Source organism: Mus caroli, unplaced genomic scaffold, assembly GCF_978045245.1.
Source record: "Mus caroli unplaced genomic scaffold, Mus_caroli_1 scaffold_15, whole genome shotgun sequence".
NCBI lineage: Eukaryota > Metazoa > Chordata > Mammalia > Rodentia > Muridae > Mus > Mus caroli.
Genome location: NW_028227270.1, coordinates 28,293,460 through 28,314,247, shown reverse-complemented (window position 1 = coordinate 28,314,247; position 20,788 = coordinate 28,293,460). Strand labels below are relative to the sequence as shown.

The window sequence follows — 20,788 nt, the reverse complement described above, 5'->3', positions numbered from 1 at the left end:
CGAAGTTCTTCATGGTATTGGGGTGACTCAATACAACCTAGGAGGTCCACTTGGCCAGGAAGGTATTTCTTCAGTCAATCACTGGTCCTGTGAAATCCCCTAAAGGAGGGGATATGTGAAGGGGATTCTAAACCATCTTAAGAGGTATTGGCCAAATCTCTCCTGGGGAGAAGAATGTCCTGGAGTATGAGGCATTACTTTAATGCACCTTTGAGTTCTGAGAGGCCCGGGACTTGTACAAGATAAAAGAGACAGAGATAAAGAAGGCATATTTTGCTCTCAGACTATTATAAAAGATGTCTATTCTAGTGAGAGGTTTTCACGTTTTGATGTTTTCTAGTTCTACTGTTTAACCTAAAAAAAGAAACTCAAGTGAACAGAAGCTAGAAGTATAAAGAGACAAAGTTAACTGGAGAGGGGCTAGCCTGTTTGCTACAGCAGGAAGACCCAGTTGAAGACAAGATCAGAAGGGACTTTGAACAAAGGTATGCTTTATCTGGGTGTTTGGTGTTCTTTGAAAATGCACACCCCCCCCCCCATATAGGATCTCTCTGGCTGTCCTGGAACTCACTCTGTAGACCACTCTAGTCTTAAACTCTCAGAGATCCACCTGCCTCTGCCTCTCAAGTGATGGTATTAAAGGTGTGAGCCCCAGTGATCAGATATAGCCCCAAGTCTTAACCCAAGCTATGTCAACCACAGTCTTGGGCTAGTGTCCTGTAAGACACTCAAAGGAACCATGTTCATGTTTGGGAACAACAGTAACTCAATATGCCCACCAAAAAATGGAGTACTGATGAAACGCCAGTGGTGAAGAGGGAGAAATCCAGAAGCAGAGGAAGGGTCCAAGGAAAATGCAATCCGGACAGAAAATCCTGAAATTTGGACTAGGAGGAAGAGCATCCTATGGTCAGTGTTATCTACAAATTTGGATAGAAAGGGATGGATCCTGTAAAGAATGGGTGAACAGAGCCTCCCGAATCATACTGGGTCAATAGACGATATTATCCAGTCATTTAACCTTTTATCAAATGCATTAATTCAATGTATTGAAATTGATCTTACTGATTGTATTAGTGAAACACTAGCAACTGGGCCCAGGACTACAAGACCATACATTCCTGGCAAGGGTTTAGTCACTTTCAATTGAACATATGCAAGAGTTACTGACCCTCGGGTAATACCAGAGATGCTAGCATCTGAAAAGAAGTGACACTCTACAGTCTTGCAACCACTGGTCATTTCAGAGCATAGCATCTTGGCCTGTCAGCCAGCATGACTTGGAGATCAGATAGATAGATAGATAGATAGATAGATAGATAGATAGATAGATAGATAGATGATAGTATGTATATAATTTTATTTAGTTTTGGTGGATCATGGGAAGGTCAGACAGCTGAGTTTCAAAGGTTATGGCTAGACACATGGCTAGAGTCTCACTCACCACAGCCCACATCACTACTACAAGAGTAGAATTTCCTGGTACCGAGGCTTCAAATACACAGTGGTGATGGTTCAAGCCTGGAGACAAGGAGAAAAAACTATACAACCAAAGAATGGAGGAGTAAATAAGCCTGTACCTAAGATGTCAGGACCCCTGTGGTGCCAAGCTTTCCTACAGAGGGCTGCAATAGATGCCTTTCCATGAGTATGAACAGTTGCAGCCCAAGGGTTCTCTCAGCAATCGGACATGTGTTGACTCATGGGTAATAAACACAGTAGGTAGAGAAGGGATCTCTGAAATCCATGAGACCTAAAGAATGCGGCCCATTTAAAAGTGATGGTGTCTGATCTGTAAGCATTTGTGTTGGTTTATAAAGTAAGGGGTGACAATACAGTTGGCTCTGCTGGGCTTTAAGGAAGTGTCCCCGAATAAAATGACAGGAACGTATTCCATTTTGCTCTAGTTTTGATGAAGAATCTGTCCACTCAAGGTTGCTAAGTGTATATGCAGAGAGACAGAGACAGAGACACAGACAGACAGGCAGACACACAGAGAAAGACAGAAACAGAGTCAGACAGACACAGAGAGAGAGAGAGAGAGAGAGAGAGAGAGAGAGGGGGAGGGGGAGGGGGAGGGGGAGGGGGAGGGGGAGGGGGAGGGGGGAGGGGGAGGGGGAGGGGGAGGGGGAGGGAGAGAAGGAGAGGGGACTGAGCAGCAACTGCATTCTTCCTCCTTTCTCACAGGCTCCTTTACTGATTATAATTTGCTGAAATGAACTGCAGGACGTATCAGAAGCAGCCTGTGTTTCATGTATAACAGTGCCTTTCAGGAAGCTCTCCCCGCACCCCCTGCACCCCCGAAGCTTGTGACATGCCCACCTCTGCCACACTCCATGTGGCTTCTAGAGGAAAATCTAACTAAAGTGACCCTGATCATTGCCCCAGAGCGTCCATCTCACTTTGCCCAGTTCCTGGATTGCCCTTCCTTGGAATCACCTTCTCTATGAACAGGTAATGCTAAGGTTTAGGTCTGCATCTGAAATCTAAGCAGACAAATTCTAGAGTCCACGTGATTGCTTATACTGGTACTGTCTTTAAGTTACATTACATCCTCACTGAAAAGGAGTTTAAAACAAAAACAAAAACAAAAACAAAACAACCATGGTGGCCCAGCAGACAGAATCCAAGACAAACACTTTTGAGTCTTGGGGAAAAGGTGAAAATTCCATTTACCACAGGGACCAGGGTGTTCCTCCATCTTGCAGCTGCTGCTGTAATTTGAAAGGGAGGGGATGAGGTTTTTTTCAAGGGGCTCTATAGGGCCGGGGCAGATCCAGACCAGATTTTCTAGCTATTAAAAGAACATACTTTAAAATGTAACCCAAAAAGTAGCATGTTATTTTTCAAGTCAAGAAAATAACTGAACTGCCAACCATGGACGCATGTGTTTCTAATCCCAGTCCTCAGAAGGCAGAGGCGGGCAGATCTCTGTGTATGTATGAGGCTAGCCTGGTCTCCATAGTGAATTCCACACCAGCCAGGACTACATAATGAGATCCTATTGGAAAAAAAAAAAAGAAGGAGGGAGGCAGGGAGGGAAGAAGGAAGGAGAGAATACTAACAGAAAAATCTTAAATATGATTAAGATGCTCCCATCACTGAAAAAAGACCAATCAGCGTGCCTTCCAAATTCATCAAATTTGCATACATACTTTAGGAATTTTCAGTATAATACCTAAAAAATAAATAAGCATATTTTTCATAAAAAGAGATGCACAGCTCCCGATGATAACTTTATGGACAACTGTATGGGTGTATGGACTGGGATCCTGTGTGCGAAACTATCTAATCAGAGTCAATAGTCACATTGCCCTCTGGAATGTGACAGGCGTTTTCTCTCCACTGTGTCCTGGGCCAGAGATGACTGGCTGATAAGTTATTTGCAATAAGTTCACACAATAGATTTTATTTTATAAGATGCTAGCCATTTATTTAACAAAATGGAAATCTCTGATATCTAGTACTTTTCTACATTTAAACTTTCAGAGAAGAGAGGCTTACATTCTACAGCACATGTGATAATAAAAGAATCCATTGTAAATTTAGATCAGCTAAAACATTTTCTCTAATGACTAGGGTTCATTATCCTCTAGTGAAGTAAGGTGACATTTTTCTTGTGAAAAAAGTCGATGTCCCTTAGTAAGAGGTGTACCAGGGACACATCTCCCTCCCCTCTGACTTAGCCACCAGGGAATTTGTTTGACCGATAGAGCAGACACAAGTCCTTTTCTAGGGGTTTGGTTCAGGTCAAGTATAAATCCTTTGAACTTAGGAACAACTCCAACTGTGAACCAAGGGTGAAGGCTGTGTTTCCACCCCTCCAGTCACACACTGCTCCATGAGGCACGGGGTCCCTGGCTCTGCTTGAATGCTGATTGCGGCACCCGGAGCTCTCGTCAGTGCAGGTGTGTGGGAGACTATCTAAATAATGCACATTGCCTGAGAGACAGAACGATAGGTCTGAACCCCAACTCTTGCTCATATTCTGATAAACTCTGAATGCCCAGGATCACTTGTGCCTGACAGAATCTGGGGGCTCTACGCCCAGATGCAGAGTACATCTCCCAGGCTTCTCCAGGGCAAAGGCGGGGTGCATGCCCTCGTTGAACCTGTGCCTCACGATGAAGAGCAGCTGTCCACTCTCGGCGTTTATAAACAGAAGTCTCTGGTTGGTATAGTCCAGCAGAATGCCCACTCGGGCTGGACGCTCGGTTGCGTGCACCTCACTCACAATGCCACTGTAGAAAAATGTGTATCTGAAATGAAACAGAATGGAAAATTCAGTTTTTAAAATCTCTGGAAGTTCTTAGGATTTCATAAGAAAAAAAAAATCACTAGGAAAGGTCTCACTTCGTCAGTTCAGTTCACAGTAATGAGTTGCACTAGTGTTGTCCTAAGTACTTTGCCGGAGTCCGTCCAGATGCTAAAGTGTGTGGCCTGGCCCCGCAGAGGTGAGCTTTAATCGTTCTGCCCCTTCCATCCCAGAATAACCAGCATGCGCCTCCCTTGTGATTTTTCTCCACATTCTAATTCTTTCCCGGCTGCCCACATGTTTTAACTGCCGCATTCATGGTGTGTCATTCTTTTGAATAAAACTCCTTTGAGGCTGCCATGTATTTAAACAGTACTGTGGGCTTGCCTTCCATACAACGTATTAATTTTACAGTTTTAAAGATTTATAGGTAACTTACATAAGGGCCTTTATGAAATTCAAGAACAATGCATTAGTTTTTGCTAACTTCAAACTTTGAATAAGCCCCCCTTTGCCGAGACCAAGTTTTCCATTTTCTCTCTAAGTTTTCAGCAGCCTTACAGCTGGACTGGGTTGCCTTCAGTGTCTCTGTCCAATACAAATGCATTCACGTGTGATACATGGGCATGTCTGTGTACCTCGGTCCTATCTGGGCCCTCTGAGGGTGTGGGGACAGACAAAATCACATTAGGCCATCAGGAATGGGCAGGACAGGAGTGGGTGGGAAGAGGAAGGAGACAGCTCAACAGAGAGAGCAGCAGGGACAGAACAAGGCAGCAGAATAGGCATGGATGTGGGAGAGAGTAATCCCTGTCTGCTTGGTGGGCTGGAGAGGACATGGAGCACTGACCATAGAGTGGGATGGAGAGGACATGGAGCACTGACCATAGAGTGAGATGGAGAGGACATGGAGCACTGACCATAGAGTGAGATGGAGAGGACATGGAGCACTGACCATAGAGTGGGATGGAGAGGACATGGAGCACTGACCATAGAGTGAGATGGAGAGGACATGGAGCACTGACCATAGAGTGAGATGGAGAGGACATGGAGCACTGACCATAGAGTGGGATGGAGAGGACATGGAGCACTGACCATAGAGTGGGCTGGAGAGGACATGGAGCACTGACCATAGAGTGGGCTGGAGAGGACATGGAGCACTGACCATAGAGTGGGCTGGAGAGGACATGGAGCACTGACCATAGAGTGAGATGGAGAGGACATGGAGCACTGACCATAGAGTGGGATGGAGAGGACATGGAGCACTGACCATAGAGTGGGCTGGAGAGGACATGGAGCACTGACCATAGAGTGGGCTGGAGAGGACATGGAGCACTGACCATAGAGTGGGCTGGAGAGGACATGGAGCACTGACCATAGAGTGAGATGGAGAGGACATGGAGCACTGACCATAGAGTGGGATGGAGAGGACATGGAGCACTGACCATAGAGTGGGATGGAGAGGACATGGAGCACTGACCATAGAGTGAGATGGAGAGGACATGGAGCACTGACCATAGAGTGGGCTGGAGAGGACATGGAGCACTGACCATAGAGTGGGCTGGAGAGGACATGGAGCACTGACCATAGAGTGAGATGGAGAGGACATGGAGCACTGACCATAGAGTGGGCTGGAGAGGACATGGAGCACTGACCATAGAGTGGGCTGGAGAGGACATGGAGCACTGACCATAGAGTGGGCTGGAGAGGACATGGAGCACTGACCATAGAGTGGGCTGGAGAGGACATGGAGCACTGACCATAGAGTGGGCTGGAGAGGACATGGAGCACTGACCATAGAGTGGGCTGGAGAGGACATGGAGCACTGACCATAGAGTGGGCTGGAGAGGACATGGAGCACTGACCATAGAGTGGGCTGGAGAGGACATGGAGCACTGACCATAGAGTGGGCTGGAGAGGACATGGAGCACTGACCATAGAGTGGGCTGGAGAGGACATGGAGCACTGACCATAGAGTGGGCTGGAGAGGACATGGAGCACTGACCATAGAGTGGGCTGGAGAGGACATGGAGCACTGACCATAGAGTGGGCTGGAGAGGACATGGAGCACTGACCATAGAGTGAGATGGAGAGGACATGGAGCACTGACCATAGAGTGAGATGGAGAGGACATGGAGCACTGACCATAGAGTGGGCTGGAGAGGACATGGAGCACTGACCATAGAGTGGGCTGGAGAGGACATGGAGCACTGACCATAGAGTGGGATGGAGAGGACATGGAGCACTGACCATAGAGTGGGCTGGAGAGGACATGGAGCACTGACCATAGAGTGGGATGGAGAGGACATGGAGCACTGACCATAGAGTGGGATGGAGAGGACATGGAGCACTGACCATAGAGTGAGATGGAGAGGACATGGAGCACTGACCATAGAGTGGGCTGGAGAGGACATGGAGCACTGACCATAGAGTGGGCTGGAGAGGACATGGAGCACTGACCATAGAGTGGGCTGGAGAGGACATGGAGCACTGACCATAGAGTGGGCTGGAGAGGACATGGAGCACTGACCATAGAGTGGGCTGGAGAGGACATGGAGCACTGACCATAGAGTGGGCTGGAGAGGACATGGAGCACTGACCATAGAGTGGGCTGGAGAGGACATGGAGCACTGACCATAGAGTGGGCTGGAGAGGACATGGAGCACTGACCATAGAGTGGGCTGGAGAGGACATGGAGCACTGACCATAGAGTGGGCTGGAGAGGACATGGAGCACTGACCATAGAGTGGGCTGGAGAGGACATGGAGCACTGACCATAGAGTGGGCTGGAGAGGACATGGAGCACTGACCATAGAGTGAGATGGAGAGGACATGGAGCACTGACCATAGAGTGGGCTGGAGAGGACATGGAGCACTGACCATAGAGTGGGCTGGAGAGGACATGGAGCACTGACCATAGAGTGGGCTGGAGAGGACATGGAGCACTGACCATAGAGTGGGCTGGAGAGGACATGGAGCACTGACCATAGAGTGGGCTGGAGAGGACATGGAGCACTGACCATAGAGTGGGCTGGAGAGGACATGGAGCACTGACCATAGAGTGGGCTGGAGAGGACATGGAGCACTGACCATAGAGTGGGCTGGAGAGGACATGGAGCACTGACCATAGAGTGGGCTGGAGAGGACATGGAGCACTGACCATAGAGTGGGATGGAGAGGACATGGAGCACTGACCATAGAGTGGGCTGGAGAGGACATGGAGCACTGACCATAGAGTGGGCTGGAGAGGACATGGAGCACTGACCATAGAGTGAGATGGAGAGGACATGGAGCACTGACCATAGAGTGGGCTGGAGAGGACATGGAGCACTGACCATAGAGTGAGAAGGAGAGGACATGGAGCACTGACCATAGAGTGGGCTGGAGAGGACATGGAGCACTGACCATAGAGTGAGATGGAGAGGACATGGAGCACTGACCATAGAGTGAGATGGAGAGGACATGGAGCACTGACCATAGAGTGAGATGGAGAGGACATGGAGCACTGACCATAGAGTGGGCTGGAGAGGACATGGAGCACTGACCATAGAGTGGGCTGGAGAGGACATGGAGCACTGACCATAGAGTGGGCTGGAGAGGACATGGAGCACTGACCATAGAGTGGGATGGAGAGGACATGGAGCACTGACCATAGAGTGAGATGGAGAGGACATGGAGCACTGACCATACAGTGAGATGGAGAGGACATGGAGCACTGACCATAGAGTGGGCTGGAGAGGACATGGAGCACTGACCATAGAGTGAGCTGGAGAGGACATGGAGCACTGACCATAGAGTGGGCTGGAGAGGACATGGAGCACTGACCATAGAGTGAGATGGAGAGGACATGGAGCACTGACCATAGAGTGGGCTGGAGAGGACATGGAGCACTGACCATAGAGTGGGCTGGAGAGGACATGGAGCACTGACCATAGAGTGAGATGGAGAGGACATGGAGCACTGACCATAGAGTGAGATGGAGAGGACATGGAGCACTGACCATAGAGTGGGATGGAGAGGACATGGAGCACTGACCATAGAGTGGGATGGAGAGGACATGGAGCACTGACCATAGAGTGGGATGGAGAGGACATGGAGCACTGACCATAGAGTGGGCTGGAGAGGACATGGAGCACTGACCATAGAGTGAGATGGAGAGGACATGGAGCACTGACCATAGAGTGGGCTGGAGAGGACATGGAGCACTGACCATAGAGTGGGCTGGAGAGGACATGGAGCACTGACCATAGAGTGGGCTGGAGAGGACATGGAGCACTGACCATAGAGTGGGCTGGAGAGGACATGGAGCACTGACCATAGAGTGGGATGGAGAGGACATGGAGCACTGACCATAGAGTGGGATGGAGAGGACATGGAGCACTGACCATAGAGTGGGCTGGAGAGGACATGGAGCACTGACCATAGAGTGGGCTGGAGAGGACATGGAGCACTGACCATAGAGTGGGCTGGAGAGGACATGGAGCACTGACCATAGAGTGAGATGGAGAGGACATGGAGCACTGACCATAGAGTGGGCTGGAGAGGACATGGAGCACTGACCATAGAGTGAGATGGAGAGGACATGGAGCACTGACCATAGAGTGGGCTGGAGAGGACATGGAGCACTGACCATAGAGTGGGCTGGAGAGGACATGGAGCACTGACCATAGAGTGCGCTGGAGAGGACATGGAGCACTGACCATAGAGTGGGCTGGAGAGGACATGGAGCACTGACCATAGAGTGGGCTGGAGAGGACATGGAGCACTGACCATAGAGTGAGATGGAGAGGACATGGAGCACTGACCATAGAGTGAGATGGAGAGGACATGGAACACTGATCATGGATTGGAGCAAGTTATTCAAGGTAGCAGAAACCCCAGGCCCAGCTGGTCCAGGAGCACAAAGGTTATGATTTGGATTCTAAAGCCGGGCAGTGGTGGTGCACGCCTTTAATCCCAGCACTCGGGAGGCAGAGGCAGGCGGATTTCTGAGTTCAAGGCCAGCCTGGTCTACAGAGTGAGTTCCAGGACAGCCAGGGTTACACAGAGAAACCCTGTCTCGAAAAACCAAAAAAAAAAAAAAAAAAAAAAAAAACAAAACTTGGTATTCTGAGTGATTCTTGTTTGAATAGAGTCCCAAATATGGACAGTAGCCACTAACTACATATAGCCACTTAAATGAAAATGAACATTTAACGATGTATAAAATTCAGACTTTCAGCCTTACCAGCCACAGTTCAAGTAAAGCTGTAAAGGCACCATTTTTTCTATTATTGTAGAAGATACTATTGTACAACACAGGTCTAGAGTATGAGTTCTCAACTGTCCTAATGTCATGACCCTTTAATACAGTTCCTCATGTTGTGGTGACACCTCCCCCTGAATCACAAAATTATTTTCATTGCTACTTTGTAACTATAACTTTACTGTTGTTATAACTCTTATTGTAGATATCTGTGTTTTCCAATGGTGACCCCTATGAAAGAGTTGTTTGACTCCCCAAAGGGGCCATGATCCACAGGTTGAGGACCACTGGTCTACGGGGTTTGGAATGATCCAATGAGCTGATGCCCTTCACCTATGGATTTAAAAGTCCCTACCCCCCAAAGGCCAATCACCAGTCAGTCCCAAGGCGCGAGGCAGTCCCCACTGTGGAGACAAGAGGGAAAGACCCTTAAAATTTTCATTCCATTAGTCCCAAGGGACCTGGAATACATCCCTGCTTCTGCCATTTCCTTCCTAGCACCCCACTCCTCATGGAACTATTAAGTGGAATTCACGTGATTATCACAGACCATGCCCCCTCAGGCCCATGTGCTATGACCCTGGTCACCAGCCTGTGCAACGGGAGATGGTGGATTCCTTAGGGAGGAAGTTAGGCCACTAAGGAAGACTCACTTTGAAGTGGGTACTGAGGCCATGATTCCTCCCTTTCCTTTTGCTCACCAGCCTTGATGAGGCAAAACTGTCTTCCTCTGCCATGCCTTGTCACCACCATGGTCTAATGGTCACACAGGCCAAGAAACCAGGGAAAGAAGCCATGAGCTGAAACGAAGCATTCCTATGCTGGAGTTGGTTTTCTTTAGTTTTGCTTGGGTATGGCCCCAACCCACCCCCATGACCAGTTTTTGGTCATTCCTATTTGGAAATGCTCGCCTCTATTCAAACAAGAACCATCCAGAAGCCTGCCTTTGGCTGTGACTCTCAAACTGCCTGCCCTGGGGCTCCCATCACCCTGAACTCAAGCTGATTCCAGTGGAGCCCCCCACCCCCCGCTTTTTTTTTACACTGAAGATAACTTTTCTCTGGGCTCCTCTGCTCCTAGCCTGGTCACTACTTTCTGGTTTCCCTTCTTGCCTGGGTCCTGTGACTGCCCCTCCACCCCGAGTTCTGAATCTACTATTTGTGGATTGCTTTTAGAAGAAAGGAGGGCATGGGATAAAATAATGTTAAAAGCACTCTCTAGGTATGGCAGGAGAGGCAGCTTAGACACAGACAGGCTGACTGGAAAGGGATGTGAGTGGGCTTGAACTGGTACAGCAAAGTTAGGAAGGACCAAGAATGGAACCCCTGGTGTCTCCTAAGACCATCTTCATGCTTAGGTTCAATCAAAAGTCATAAAGCTGGTTTAAAGTCACTGAACTAGAAAACTGAGAACCACAGGCAGGCAGGCTGTGCCACTCTCCAGAGTCCTAAAGGCCACAGGTGCCTCATGTGGCACCATCGGACCATGAAATAAAGGCACCAGGGGCTGGTCTCTGCACTGTGACCACACAGCTATGCTGTGTATATTTGTCTCCCAGAAACTCACACTGAAAGAACCAATGACCAAGGCTGTAGGGAGGACTTGTCACAATTCTGTTTTCTAAAAGTGAATTCTAGGAATTCGTGGTTCCTGGGCACGTGTGCCCGTGTTCACACTGGAGGCCAGAGCAGAGCTTTGGCGATTGGTTCTCTCCTTTTACAGTGGACTCCAGAGATGGAGTTGAGTTGGCCAGGCTGGCACAGCAAGCCCGTTCACCCAATGAACCATCTGCCTAGCCTTAAAGAATTTTTAAAATGAATTAATACCAAGGTTGAGCTCCCATAATTTGCCCACTGTAAACTCTAGGTTTAAATGATTTTAAACTCTGGGCAGGACTGAGTCTTTAAACATAACTCAGCACTGAATATCAACTAATAATTGCTCTGACTTGATAAAATGCGACTTTAAACTGCACTTGGAGATGGCATTCTCATGAACCGTCTCAGAGAATCAAACTGTCAGGTGGGACATGGGGAGAACAGTATAACTGAAGACATGAGATGCTCAGTCTCGGGGCCTCTGCTGAGAGCTCTCGGGAGCACTGAAGGACGGCTTCCCTTTTAAAGCTGTGCATTTGAATAATGTCTGCCACTTGGGAGACATATTACAATGCCAAGGCTCTTCCTCATCTCTGATTTTACATGATCCTAGCAGCCCAGGCCACAACCCTGGACGAGAATTGCATAAAGAATTGCTCCAGGGGCTAACCAACTCACGGAGAGGAACCAATAGGGGGAAGAATCAAAGATAAAGCCAGGACAAAAATCAGATCCTACCGTAAGCATGCTGAGATCACAGCATGTTCACCTGGGCACTGGCTTTGAATATTCACCCACCAAATAATGAATAGTGGAGACCACGGTTTGGCAAACTTACCTATAAAGAGACAAAATACCTTGGCATGTGACAGCTATTCAGTCTCTGTCCAATCTGCCATTGTCAGGGCAAAAGTAGCCATAGATAATAGGTAAATAAATGACCATGACTGTTTTCTACTAAAACTTTACAGAACAGCAAGCATGGGTCAGGTGTGGCCTGCATGCTACGCCTTTCTCTGCCTCTCCCAAGCACATGCCATGGCTCTGGGTGGCTAAGTCTGTGTGGTAATGAGGTTGAATATACGGCATCCTCTTATCTAGTTTATGTGGTAATCAGGGTGATGTCCTAACCACCACACCCTTATGGTTACTGTCTTGCTTAGTTTGGATCTTGGGCAGGGATACGGGAAGCTGTTCATTAGGTCCCTCAGAGGTCCCTGCCTAGACATGGTAACTGATCTTCGGATCGAGTTAGGAGAGACAGTGCTCCAGCTTACCTCTGTGGCTCAGAGCAGTGCATGTACCATGAGGTCTCCCCCTGTCCCAGGGCACCAGCCCTCACAGCTGAGCTGGCGCAGATGCCGAGTCGATAGGCTGGACTGTCTGCGACGGTGGTTTCCCAGTAATGCTGGCCGCAGGCAGGCAGCTCCTCACCCAGCACTGAGGGGATCCTGCAAGCAGAGTTGACCAGATGAAGCTTATCACAGGAATCACCAGCCTTGACCTCATCAACATCAACCTTAGATGTCCTTTAGGCAGGGGTCCATCTTCATAAACTGCTGCCAGGTGGCTAAAGACTCCATCTGTTCTTTATGCTCCTAACCCTGGCCAGATTGCCCCAGGATTCACCGACCTCCAGCATCCATTTGACATATGCCCACTGCCTTATAGCACGTGCATATGATGCATTGTGTCTCTTACGGGGTCTGAGAACCAGGAAATGACTGGCATAGACAAGAAGGAAATTAAAGAAACACCATAACCTCTGCTCTCAGAGAAATAAAAAGAATGTAAGAGGCAGATAGGATAACATGGCTTACAGAGTTCTCTTCTTTCAAAAACTGCAAAAATAAAATTGGAATCTCCAAAATGTTTCAGTTTGTATGTTGACTCACGGGCTCACTATATAGCACAGGTTCCTCTCAAACCACGTAATCCACCTGCCTCAGCCACCCGCACGCCGAGATTACAGGTGTGCACAATCAAGTTCAGTCTCTCAAAAACTGAGTCCCAGGGTGCGCTGACCTTCCTTGTGACAGAGGCCCCATGGGACACAGCTTTTAAATGTCACGACAGCTGGCAAGGTCATTTCAGAGTATAGAACAGAGAGCATCATGACCAGTGGCTCTGGGGGAGGTGCGCCACAGTCTTCATTGACTGGAGAGGCCTCTGGAAGGTGAGTTCAAGGCCTCTTCCTGCCTGGCTGTAGCTATTTTGATAAAGAGCACGGTGAAATGAGCCCGGCCACTTCCAACCATGGACAATTGACTTTGATTATGGGTTGCTTAGTTTTGCTGGAAAATGGCTGAGCCAGCAAGGAGGACTTTTTAACTTCATATCGTTAATATTCAGTCAGCACACTCTACCCTTGAATAGATCAAAAATGGTTAATGCAAGGAAATGTATTTCACTTGTTCTGTGTCTTTACCCAATAACTTCATCTCAGAGAGGTTCCCACTGACAAGCCTTCACTCCCTGGAACAAAGCCAGGCTTCCTGATATTTATGAGCTAATTTTCATACTAATAATAAACAAGCAAGGTCTATAAAGTACATCCCAGCTTCCATCAGATAGTGCCTATGACTTCTAGCAACTTCAGTCTACTTTTTTATTATTCTTTTTTTAAAGAAATCCCATTTATTTCTTTTTCTAAAGAGTTTTTCATTTTTTAATTAGTTATTTTATTTATTGACATTTCAAATGTTATATTCCCTTCCCAGTTTCCCCTCCATAAACTCCTTATATCCTCCCCCTTCTCCCCTGCCTCTATGAGGGTGCTTCCCTACCCACCCACCCACTCCTGTCTCAGTGCCCTAGCATTCCCCTACTCTGGAGCATCAAGCCTCCACAGGACCAAGGGCCTCCCCTCCCAATGATGCCAAATAAGGCCATCCTCTGCTACATATGCAGCTGGAGTCATGGGTCCGTTTCGTTCCTGGGAGCTCTGGGGGGTTCTGGTTGGTTGATATTGTTCCTATGGGATTTCAAGCCTCTTCAACTCCTTCAGTTCTTTCTCTAACTCCTCCATTGAGGACCCCATGCTCATTTCTTTCTCTCTCTCTCTCTTTTTTAAGATTTATTTTTTTTTAATTATGTGTATGTGTTGTTATGTGTCTGATTGAACACAAGTGCAGGTGCCTATGAGGCCAGAAGGGGGCATCAATTCCCCAGGAGCTGGAGTTGCAGGCAGTTGTGAGCTGCCCAATATGGCTGCTGGAAACCTAACTCAGGTCTTCTATAAGAGCAGCAGGTTCTCTTAACCACTGAGCATCTCTCCAGCCCCACCCCATCTATTCTTCAATTTTTTTAAACTTATTTTTGCAATACATGAGTGGAAGTATTTTTAGCATCTACAGTGTTTCAATCCCCATGCTAGATTCTGGGAATTCAAAGTGTCGTAAGACAGGGCTGCAGTTCAGCAATTAAATGGTGGGTAAACAGCTTCATAGATACAGATCAGAGGTTCTGGGGTCCACGAAAGACTTGGCCATTTCCAGAAACAACACCTAAATGTGGCAGTGGACCATCAAGCACCAAGATTGGACCAGAGTGCATGCAAGTTCCCAGGGACTGGAGTGAATGTGTCACCGTTGTGCCTGCTGACAACCTACACCTGCGCATATCAGTGTCCTGTGCAGCAGTGTTTCAAAAGCTTTGCTCATACTTTCTCCCACTTGGCCATGTAAACCCTCAAAATAGCTGAGAGAGAAGCAGGTGGAGGGACAGAGAAAGATAGACAGAGACAGAGGCAGAGACAGAGACAGAGACAGAAACAGAGACAGAGACAGAGAGAGTGGCAGAAAGAGAGAGAGAGAGAAAGGCAAATTGCCCACCCACCCCAAGCGTTTGGCTCCTGTTGTCTTTGAAGTTGCTCCTTTCCTTTTGTGGAAGCTCCTGGGGTGCAAACTTCTGTGACCAGGAGTAAGAACTCAATAAACCATCCTACTCCTCTCCAAGTCCTTGATACCTGGGCTGCTACTGAAACAACAGAATCAATCATTTCTGGATTCTGCTTTTCACTGAGCCAGAGATAACATCTTAAAGCAGCCAGTGTTTCAACCCAAACCATCTGCGCTTGTGGTTCCGATAAAAATATTGACACTTGCTCCAAGTTGTGGGCTGTGTGTGCCACTCCAGACCTCACTGCTGCACACATATTTATATGCCCCCCTTAACTGAGCAAGCTCATTAGACCAAGGATGTACTCGACTGATAAGGCATGGGGGAGACTGACCCTCTAGTGCTGAGCATCAGGCCAGTTGTGCTTCCTTCTACTTACTCCGTCAGCCGTCTCCTCTCAGAGAAGCTGATCACCATCCCATTCGAGGAGATCTGGAGAGCTGGGTGAGCTGTTTCTCTCAATAAGAGGAATCTAGTTCCTATGACAGTTAAGAAAAGAAGGTGACAATATTGTCACAGTGCCAAGCACTAGGTCAATCCATACATTTCAAAGTCTAGGCTCGCATTCTCCTGAAGTCAAACATCCTGACTTTGTACACCCCATGAACAACTGAACTGCCATTCATAAGCAAGCATTTGCGGAAGGCCTGGACTGGTCACGCCCACCTGCTACTGTAGGTGGGCCCACAGAGCTGGATTCTACGCTAGGCAAAGTATGCTCTTTATAGTGTTCACATCACCTGGAAATGGCAGACCCTACCCTGGACGAACTGAATCTGAATGTCTACATGGACAAGACGCCCTAAGATCCAAGTGTGATTTAAAATTGGAATATTAGAATAGCCTGTAGAGGCTCCAGTGATGGAATATGCAGGCAGTGTTCTAAGATGGAGAAACCCTCCCAGATAGGCAGACCAACCGACATCTCAAACAGGAAACAGCATGGTAAATTAATGTGCCCTGCCCCCTCAATTTTGTGCCATCTGTGGGTCTAGGATAAGGCAACATAACAGCCACCTTCCCACTTCTCAATCCTCATAACTTAAAACAGCCGAATGATTTTTTTTCTTAATATTTTCTGGGGATTTTCCCCCAAATGTCACTTAACTGTTTTAGCACTTATTTGAATTATTCATTTGTTCATTCATATGACAAATACTAATTAGCACAAACTAGGATAAGTAATACAAAACTGGAAGCTTGTCATGGAGTTCAAAGGATAACAGAATGAGAAAATCATTACAGATATCCCAAACCCAAACATTAGAGTGCATTGTGGGTGAATCGCAAAGCACCTGAGAAGATTTCTAAGCCCACGCATGTTCCAGCCCATCTCCAGAGCACATAAGTCCATTCCTCTGGGGTGAGGCCAGGGCATAAGTGTTTTAAGCACCCTGACTAGTTGTTAAGCGCAGCAAAGCTTGGAAACCTATGAAGAATAGAAATATAAAAGAGACGTCTTGATGCTGGGTCATGACAAGCCCTCCCCAATGGTAGGCTGATGTTGGGTCATGACAAGCCCACTCCCCAACGGCAGGCTGCAACTTTCTAAATTTGTGTTAGGTGTTTCCTCTGAATGTCAGAAGGGAAGGAACAGAAATGCCCAGACATCCTGGCTCTGCACAAAGCAGAAAGTTACCTCTGGTGGAGATGAGGGCAGCTTCGCTCTGCTCGCTCGTCCCAGAGGCATTGGTGGCTCTCACATAGAAGAAGTAATTGTCGTTGGGAGGGAGGTTAACCTTGAGCTGGAGTCCTTTAATTCCAGAGAAAGATCTAAATGCAAAGGGAAGATAAGTATGAGCATTATGTTGTGTGATTAAGACTTCACTTCTTAGGGAAACCACAACTTTCATTACCAACAGGTAACTTATTTTCTTTTCTAATCAGTGGGCTTAGCAAGACAGATTCTAAAAACAAAAACAAAACAAAACAAAACAAAAAACCACTGTCCACCAAAATTACTTCACTGAATTTTTTTCTATTTCCAATCATATTTTGTTTAGTATAGATCTTCTAGAATATTCTTCAAGACAAAACCAGACATCATTTTGAAAAAAAAAAAAAAAACCTCAGGAAAAAGAAAAAAAAAAAAAAGAATACTAGCGATCTTGTGGTTAATGAGAGCGCCCCAAGAACACATTGGTTTTTTAACTGATTTGGGTCCAGTGCAGATTGGGAGTAAGATAATGGTGAGTCAATTTCCAATACAAAGCACCTCCATTTCTCACCCACAGATTAAGCTGTGGAAACCTGAGGGTGCTCTACAATGTCTTTATACCTGGACAAGCCAACATCTACACGGTTGACAAAAGCTGCAGCTCTTCAAAGAAACTTAATCTTGGCAAGAGGAGAGAATTCTAATTGCTGCCTCCCCCAAAGTCTTCAAAACTGATGTTATTCCTAAATTGCCCATTTAAATGAAAGAGAAAATGCAGGTACTGGTACCTAAAAGACCACAGTCTGCATATGGTCTGTAACAGTGCAAACATGTACAGAGAACTGTCAGGATTTGGAGGTGGAGCTCTCTGGATTTCCCATGAGCTGGGTGGGTTTGAGCTTCTTTCTGTGTGCTATTCTGGCCTTGAGTGAGGCTACACGCCCATAGGCCTCTCTCCTTCAGATTACATTAGGACTGGCCTGCAGAGTTACAAGCTGGGCTACTTGTAGATGGGATTACTGCTAGCCTGGCTGCTGGAGCAGAGACATGCTCTGACCTCTCGGGGAAAAGAATGATAAACCCTTGTTCTCTCTCATTCCCGGGATGAGGAATCTGTTATTGTGATTAATGAGCGTGCTGCAAACACATTAGAACAACACACCCCCATCCCCAGGGGACGTTTACATAGGTCTCTCCTCCATACCTGTTGTAGAAAATGACATGGAGAACCAGAAAAAGGGAAAGTGCATTGTGGACTCAGAAAACAAACTACTTTAGCTTGCTCTCAGTGTTGGGGCATTCTCATGCCTGCTTCCTTAAAGACAAGAGTGCCACTACATAGCCCAGGCTGGCCCCGAACCAATTCACAATCCTCCTGGTTGCTGCCTCCTGAATGCCAAGATTAAGGGAGTGCTTCTGGAGCCTAGAATGTCTACAAGACAAAAATACTGTCTGTGTGGAATGCAATCCTGTCCCCACCCCATGGCTGCAAACAGAAAAACTCAAGATGTGGACCTCAGGAGGGCGGGGCTAGGGAACAGGCTGGTTCTACAAGTCTGCCTGTCTGGAAAAGGTCAGCCGGCACATGCTCCTCGGATGATATTGGTTGTTATTTCTGGACCTACCACCCGACTAGGCCTCCGGAGAGCAGTATATTTAGCTACAATGAGAAAGGGGCGGTGTGTGTGTGTGTGTGTGTGTGTGTGTGTGTGTGTGTGTGTGTGTGAAATTGAGTCATGCCATCCTTAATGACTAGCTGTGCTACACTTAATTGGAGAACATACATGTCCTACAGTGGCGAGTGTAATTCCCAGCTAATATCAAGAATATTAGTCTAGGGCAGATACAAGGCTTATCTTATATAAGTTGACAGCCAAAGAAATGTTTTAAATAAACACAGCTAACAATCAGCAATAAAATTATTATTTTAATACACATGCTCAGCATGTCCTGAGTTTTCCACTTCACTTGTTCATTAAATAACCATACATTGATCACTTATCACTTTTACGGGCCCTGTCACTCTGAAGGGGGAATGGTAGGGAAGGAAGGCGTTAACTCTAGAGACCAGACACAACACAGTGGTCTTATGTTGTAATGGCCCAGTGGTTAAATATCAAGAATGTTTCTGAAGTCTGTCAAGGAGAGCGAATTCCACAAAGCCACATATATCATTAACTCTACTTCACATGCCATTACTTGAATAAAGAACAAAGATTATACAGCACTGAAGTCAAAACACAGCATCCTACCCTGACAGCACCTACCCCTGAGATGGCCACACAGATGTATGCAGGGAGAGAGCACCAGGTCAAAGATCAAGTACAAATGTGTGTCACCCTGTCTCCTTACCCAGAGATCACCAAAACTTCCATGTCAACCACACCAGAGCGTCAACGCAATGAAAACTTAAAGTTGCAGTCTGAAGAGAGTCTCCCTTCCATCACTTATGACTCTATGACCTCAAAACCAACGAATCCAAGAGAAATGTGGTCTAGATTAAAGTATAATTTAGGTCCACAGGCTGTGCAAACTTCAGTAAATGACCAGAAAGCAAATGGAACCACAGCACATTGCTGCTCCTTAATTAAAAGGGGTGCTATCTGAGCATGGTGGCACATACTTAAAAATCTCAATATAAAGGCTAAGATAGGAAGACTCTGAGTTTGAGTCCCAGCATGTGCTCCACAGTTAGACATCCATCGTCTCAGAGAGAGTATTGGTGGAGTTATACCTGTAAGAAAAGTGATTATGATTAAAGTCTAGAACCAATAACAAGATTCAAAGGACAATAAGAAATGGCTCAAACCATGTTACTTTGGGCCCTTGAGTGTGGGGTTTCTCCTATAAGAACCATAGAGCTGTGGGAAGAAATGGCTTGATGAGCACACGATGAGGCAATGTGAGCCTCCTGACATGACAGTGAATTGACAACTGAATAGCCTGAAGCTGACCCTTAGGATGCTGCACTAGCAGTGTTCCATGAACTCTCACGGCTCATCTCTCCAGCAGCAGGACAATTATTTCATAGGTTCTTGAGCCATAAAGCAGAGACTTTGAAGAGACCTGCTGTCTCTCAGCAGGCCATGGAGATGCTTCCTGAATGAAGGACACTGTCTCCTTCTCCTCTGTTGTATTAGAGCGCAACCAAGTGGAAACCATTAAGTAAGGAAGACCTGCCTAACTTGAACCCTTTCATTCAAGAGAGAGACAGAGAGAGAGACAGAGAGAGAGACAGAGAGAGAGAGAGAGAGAGAGAGAGAGAGAGGTTAAAATATGGCTATTTATCTAGCAATCAGCTTACAGCTCTTCTATGAGAGGATACAGTAGGATAGCTAGGTGTGAAACTAATGAGAGAAACCAGGGTCTGAGAAAGGAGTTCTGTGCTACAACACTTGTCTTGTATGCTGAAGCCCTAGGCTTCAACACCCACATCACCAAAGCAGAGTTAGAAAACCTCATAAAAACCATGGCCACTCCTGCGCCGGAGAAGACATCACATACCTTCAGCACTTCTCACAATGTAACTGCTTTAGTCATATTAACCTGAAGTTGCAGTTTAGACACATGTTTTTGGGGTGTCTTTCTGGTGTCCAAACTTTTGAGGCACTTTTCAAATTTAATAAGGAACCATGTAAGGGTAGCAGCCCCTCCCTAAAGCATTCTGAGGTAAGGAGGTATCCATTCTTCAAATGAATGTGAGTGAAGCAGCCCAAGGCTCTTCCTTAATTCCTCAGGGGTGATGCTGTGCCATGCTGGTCTTTGCTTCTAGTAATAAAACATCAAATTAGGTTTGGAGGGAACTTTGATCTTCCTAAGAATTAAAGTTGTCAAATTATTCTGAAAAAAAAAAAACAAACAAAAGAAAACCTCATAAAAAATTAGAGCCAGACAGAAGACAGAACCAAATATCAGAGAACAGCAGCAAGTTGGAAAGTGCAGAAGAAAACAGATAAGGTCCATGTTAGAGACTTCTGTGGATGCTACTAAGAGACACACAGCTCTTCTGCAGGAAAATGTGATGTCACAGAACCCTCAAGTCTCCCAAAGGTAATAAACTCAACACACTCTCTAAAAAGAACAAATCCCTAAGGATCCTCAAGAGGAAAGCTCCGTCCTGAAAACGGTGTGGT

General features: G+C 46.8%; 1 protein-coding gene across 1 annotated transcript in view; it reads right to left on the bottom strand.

The window, feature by feature from the left end:
* Positions 1-3,406: 3,406 nt before the first annotated feature.
* Cmya5 (cardiomyopathy associated 5) overlaps positions 3,407-20,788 on the bottom strand; it is a 98,359-nt gene continuing 80,977 nt past the window's right edge. Inside the window, exons 10-13 of the mRNA XM_085830909.1 lie at positions 16,638-16,771; positions 15,378-15,477; positions 12,376-12,549; positions 3,407-4,259 (exon numbers count right to left, since the gene is read on the bottom strand). Coding sequence (XP_085687035.1) covers positions 4,013-4,259; positions 12,376-12,549; positions 15,378-15,477; positions 16,638-16,771 — 655 coding nt within the window. The 3' untranslated portion in view covers positions 3,407-4,012. The remainder of the gene's footprint in view (positions 4,260-12,375; positions 12,550-15,377; positions 15,478-16,637; positions 16,772-20,788) is intronic.